Below are 6,000 nucleotides of genomic sequence, written 5' to 3' on the forward strand. Positions count from 1 at the left end.
ATATATCTTATCCCCTATCCAAAGGATAGGGGATCCAAAGGATCGCGGGATACCACCGCTTGGGACCCCCGCAATCTGTCAGTCAGCACCCACCTTTGCGAGCTCTCCGCAGCGCTGGAGGCTACGAGTGTGCAGAGCGACGGCCACGGGGGCGGAGTCATGACGTCACGATACTCCGGCCCCATGATCATCACGCTGTACGCTCAGAACCTCCAGCCCTGCAGAGAGCTTGCAGAGGTGGGTGCTGAGATTGGGGGGGGGGGGGGGGGGGTTGCCAGCGGCGGGACCCCTGTGATCAGACATCTTATCCACCATCAGACATCTTATCCCCCAAAGATGTATTAGGGTCGGAGTACCCCTTTATGGAATTCTTACCAACAAGATATATTGCAAATATTCAGTTTTATAATTTTGATAATATATTATCTTTGTCAGACCATATGTGTATAAAAAAGTATTTGATCATAGACATAATAAATGATATTAGTGCATTTTTATAATTAAAAACCCTGCAGCAGGCTAGATGAGCTATCAGCGTTACCAATATTGGTAAATATCAAATCCTTTATTTTATAAATGTTAAAGAGAAAACATATATTTAAGCTATATTTAATCAGTTTCCAGTTGCTAAGAGTCTAGTATAAGTCTAGTATAAGCTAAATATTGACATGTTATTTGCTTAATATGTGTACATTATTGGTATATGTGTGTCTGAGGCTTTAGTGTAGATCTTCCCAGTGACTAAGAGTTAAGTCAAATAACCAATCAATGACACAGTCCAATTTAGAATTAATGACCCCTGACGTAACTGTCCAGCCAACTGTTCTAACCATTACAGAGCTAGCTACCTCCTGTAGGTGTAATACTACACAGCCCAAATTCCCCATATGGTATTTGTGTTATAAGCATGAATGTACATGGGAAAGTTGCTCAAGAGATTTTCCCATCTCTCCCCTGCCAGAACATCTAAGTCATGATAAAATGTAAAATAAAGCTTTTTTAAAATATTTCATACACTCTTTTTTAAATAATCACAGCTTATGTCAATTCATTATTCTCAAAATCAATTTGTTTGTATTTTATGCTGTTGTTCTGTTTATTGTTTTAAAAAAAAACAAATTCAAGAGAATGTAACTACAAAGAAAATTCTAAACACTAAGGCAACTTGTGTGTGTGTGTGTGTGTGTGTGTGTGCGTGTGTGCATATGTACAGGACACTCCTTTTAAAGTATCAAGTAAACCTCTAAACTCTATCATGAACTATACAAGTTTGGTATTGCACATCAGTTAGTAAAAAAAATGTGTTAAATGTACCAGAGTGTGGACTGAGGTGAAATTTTCACTACAATGTCTTTGTTATGTTAAGCAAGTCCTCAAGGGGGTTGAGAAAATCCTAAAGGGAGAACTAGACTTCTGGAAACACTCAAACTTCAGCATCATTCTAACAATGGAACACAATCAAATATAACAAAAAATAAAATTGGTAGATGAGAAGTGGAAAAGGAGCAAAAGAATAGTAGTATTAGAATATTAAACAAGATCACTGTAAAGGAAAAGTATATGGAAAGTGATCAAAAGATAGACAAGGAAATTCTGTCTCAACAAAGAAAAAGCCTGAAGACATGGCAAGGACTCCACCCTAGCTGGATGTTAGAACTACAGAGAAAATTCAGCAAGTAACTATGCCCGGTACATCCCTAGCCCTCAGATCCATCTGATCTCTGTCAGGTAACAATAAAAAACATAGCCATGAACAGTTTTGTGCCATATAACCTCTGATCAGTGCTGTACACTGACTAGGACATTTCAACAGCTTAAAGAAAAGTCAAAATTGGCCACTCTTATAAAACTATGACTAGCACAGCACTGACACCTATGGCTATTGTTAAAGAAAGCGAAAGAGACAAAGCACAGAGTTCAGAGAGTCTGATCTTATTTCACTGAAAATCAAAGGTCACAAAGAGAGTCTGAGCTGTTTCACTTACCACTTTCTTCATCTTGAGTTTGCACAGCTAGAAAGTGCCCTATTAAAAGTGTAAAAGTTATTAAATTCCTTTTCTGTATTAAATTCATAATGTCTACTTAATAGACATGTGGCTCTCCTTTTTGTTAGGATCTTCTTAGCACCATTAAGCTATCAGTTTATGTTTCTTCCCTGTGAGCTCCAAGACAAAGTCTGCAAACAAGACCTTTTTTGAAGTGTTGCAGCTTTAAATAGGAAGAATGCAGCCTTCCCTAGTTTTCCTGCCCCTTTCAGCTTGTGCAGGCTTATAGTCATCCAGTCCCTGCCAAGCAGAGTCTGATTGATGGTAAACAACCGGAATCAAAATGACTCTCTTCCTCCTGCATTTCTTTTATGCTGTTTTATATTGCACCTAACAAGAAAATTACTATAACAACAATACTAATAGAATCTGTTCATTTAGATTGCCAGCAGCATTTCTGTTTCTCAACGGTGTAATTGGTCTTTACAGGGAACTTCGTACAGTGATGTCCTTTATATTGTAGTATCTGTAACAAAAGTCTAGGTTAAGTGTTTTATGTGCGCTTATAACTTATAATGTGTTACATTCTTTAATGCTGCAGAAAGTTTAACATGTCATCTTTGATTTGTTTTAAGGCTATGCTGCGGCTGTTACCTATAGTTACATAACTTTAAAACTTTAGAAACCTTCTGGAAATAAGGCGGAGCTTAATGCTAGCCCAACCTCTCTTCTGGGAGGAAGTGAGTTTCAGTGTGGTGTTTATTTGAACTTTAGTGCAGGAGGGAGAGGAGTCAAAAGAAAATTAGTCTGAGAGCAGAAGTTGTGGAAGGGCCTCACAGCTCTAAACTAGGACACTAAGGCTATATTCACACGCTGGAATATCCGCATGGAAAATCTCTGTGCGGACATTCTGGAATCTGTTGGTGCCGGCAGAATATGCTGGCACTAGAACCGCACAGGAATGCGCCATCTCATAGATGCATGCATTCCGTGCATAGTTTGCAGAAGGAATGGACATGTTAATTATTTCTGTGGACACAGAAAACTGAATTTTCGTGCCGGAAACATCTGGCATGGAAATTCCGCCATGTGCACAGTGCAGCCAAATCCCACTTAAATTCAACAGGACTCTGCTGCAGTGTAATCTCTGTGCTGAATTCCAATGCGGAAATCGGCACGGAAATTCCGTCGTGTGAACATGGCCTCAGGGTTCCAGTCAGGTCTAGTGCACTCATAGCTATAAGTTCATGTAAATCATTAGGATCAAAACCCCACAGCAGGGAATTGTCCTGAAAAAAGGTTGTAAACCCTGCAGGTAAAAATTGCACTACCATAAGGACTACGCATGAAAAGAAAACTGTGAGCCAAGTAGTTATCCAAAGGATAGGGGTTAAGATGTCTGATCGTGGGGTCCCGCCGTGATACGGGGGTGAAGGATCTTTTCTGTCTGACCACAGTGCTGTCAAAGTGCTGTCTGACCACAGTGCTCTATGCTGACAATGCTGTCCATGTCAGGAACTGTCCAGAGCAGGAGAGGTTTGCTATGGGGATTTGCTCCTGCTCTGGACAGTTCCTGACATGGACAGAGGTGTCAGCAGAGAGCACTGTGGTCAGATAGAAAAGAACTTCCTGTGGAACATACAGCAGCTGATAAGTACTGGAAGGGTTAAGATTTTTAAATTTAACATTTCTGGCACCAATTGATTAAAAAAAAAAATGTTTCCACCGGAGTACCCCATGAAGTTTTTAAGGCTCCTTTATGGTGACATGCGGTAACCCATGGTAACTACCAGCTTCTTTAATTGCAGATTTTTTGGGCTTGCTCACACTAAAATGAAGTGGCAAAAGTATCCCTTGTTGTCGCTAGATGTATGTTGGTGTTAAAATTCAAACAGAGGTATCAGAAGCAATGTTGAGTGTGAATATTTGAAATGCAAAATTTTTCCGCAAATATCGGCACTTTGCCATTTCACGAATATTTAGAATATAGCGCTATATATTCCTAATGATGAATATTCATTATTTTTTCACAGTACACATCACAACAATGATTTTATTTCTTTCTTTTTTTTTTTTTTTAAGAGCCGAGGCAAGTGCTCTCAAAGTGCAAGAAAAAGTGCAAACCTGTCACACTGAAAAAGGACAAAGGATGTGGTCTATCGCTAAAGCCCTTCTCCAACAGGAGAGAGGCCCCCTAACAAACCTACCCTTCACCTCCATGCCAAAAGGCACCTGCAAGGAACAAGGTTCAATGGCCCTTTTCGCCGAAGCTACTAAGCGGCCACAAATGCACCTGACTTCAACCTAGGCGTTAACTAAGTTGTCAGCCAAGGAGCCGTATACTGATGGCATCTCAACCAAAGCCAAGATGCCTAGGGGTTGCAGGGAGGTGAGGAACCAAATGGCCACACACACCTCCCCTAGACCACCAGGAGGGACACTCAGGCTACCGCATCCTGACAAATCCTGTGTACAAAACAAACTCGTAAAAGTGGCATAGTGACAAACAAAAAGAAATAAATAAGTAGATGAGTGCAGATATACTGCCCGGTCATCCGGCTAGATCTAAAAAAAAAATTCCCTGATCCTAGCCAGAAGGCCGGGATACCAAGGGTGAGTGCCAAAGGTGAAGAATTAATGGTGCAGTGCTTCCACTCAGTGGATAATCCATCCAGTGAGTTTAGGCACCCCAGGGCCGCCACTCCTCGAAGCACAAATGTACCTCAGCTCTACACCCCCCCAACCTCATGGCCAGACCTGGAGGAGACAGAGCACATCAGACCAGCCATTGAGCTGGTTCTGTGACACCAGCCCCGAAACGCCCTGGTACCCCTGCTCCTCCATGCAGCCATCCAATCCTACCAGTGGACTACCTGATAAGAACAGATACTACACTTGAACTTAGCCAAAAGGCCGAGAACAATGATGTGCACTGTGTAAAAAAAAGTGATCACCCCTCCCAAAAAAGACTCCAATACTATTTACCATGTGAATCGGTGTGGAGCGCGAATATTTCATATATGGGAATATGCAAATATTCGCGAATATCAGCACTTCCAGAGTACACTGATTCCTCCCTTTTTTAGCTTTAGATAGGGTAGGTTAGTTTAGCAGATAGGTTCTAGTGTAGGGTATAGTGTTAGTTAGTTGAAAGATTTAATTGCACATGTGCACTATACGAATTTTATAACGATTTTTGCATTGAAAAAAGGGAACAAACATACTGAATATACGAATTTCACGAACATAAAACGAATATTCATCCATATATTCACGAAATATCACAAATTCGAATATAGCCCCTGCCGCTCATCACTAATCAGAAGACACAATGGCTTTTTCGATGCATGTCAAAAATTATCCCTTTTTGGGAGTAGCAACAGGTTTTGAGTCTGCCAAGTGAAGAAGACAGCTTGGATTTTTCCAAGTGTTCCATTTTTTGAGAGTAGTTACAGAACTGGTGTCTCAAAGTAGTAAAGAAAAAATTGCTGTATGAAAAACAATACAAAATCATTCCTTTTTTGGGGGGATGATGTATGTGTAGGTTGTGTATGTCATATATTTTAAGGTTGTGTATGTGTAGGTCTGGCTGGAAGGAGGGTGATGGTAGATTGATGTTTCTAGTTGTGCCAGCATACAGTTGGAGGTGACTTACTTGTAGAAGCCAGTATACAGCAGGAGGTTGAGTGGCATTATCCAGTTTACAGAAGGAGGTAGCAAATTGGCATTAGCCAAAGTACAGCAGGAGGTGGTGGATTGGTGTTACTAGTAGTTACCAGCATACAGCAGTAGGTGGCGGACTGGCATGACCATAAAAAAAGTATCCCTTTTTTTTTAGGGGGGATGGGTTTTGTATGTATAGGCCTGGCTGGAAGTAGGGTGATTGTAGATTGGTGTTACTAGTAGTACCAGCATACAGCAGGAGGTGGCTAAATTGTAGCTCCAGCGTACAGCAGAAGGTGCCGAATAGCATAATCCATCTTACAGCAGAATGTGGCAGACAGGCATTAGCCAG

At 41.0% G+C, this 6,000-nt stretch overlaps 1 protein-coding gene and 1 non-coding gene across 2 annotated transcripts in view; both read right to left on the reverse strand.

The window, feature by feature from the left end:
• Positions 1-2,216, reverse strand: part of COL5A2 (collagen type V alpha 2 chain) — a 186,072-nt gene extending 183,856 nt beyond the window's left edge. The window contains exon 1 of the mRNA XM_056534314.1: positions 1,986-2,216. Within this exon, the coding sequence (XP_056390289.1) occupies positions 1,986-2,073 (88 nt within the window). The 5' untranslated portion in view covers positions 2,074-2,216. The remainder of the gene's footprint in view (positions 1-1,985) is intronic.
• Positions 2,217-4,726: 2,510 nt separating this feature from the next.
• Positions 4,727-4,909, reverse strand: LOC130290112 (U2 spliceosomal RNA). The gene has a single exon (XR_008847511.1). It is a non-coding gene; the product is annotated as a U2 spliceosomal RNA (small nuclear RNA).
• Between the last annotated feature and the right edge of the window lie 1,091 nt (positions 4,910-6,000).

The sequence above is a fragment of the Hyla sarda genome, chromosome 8 (genome assembly GCF_029499605.1).
Source record: "Hyla sarda isolate aHylSar1 chromosome 8, aHylSar1.hap1, whole genome shotgun sequence".
Classification (NCBI taxonomy): Eukaryota; Metazoa; Chordata; class Amphibia; order Anura; family Hylidae; genus Hyla; species Hyla sarda.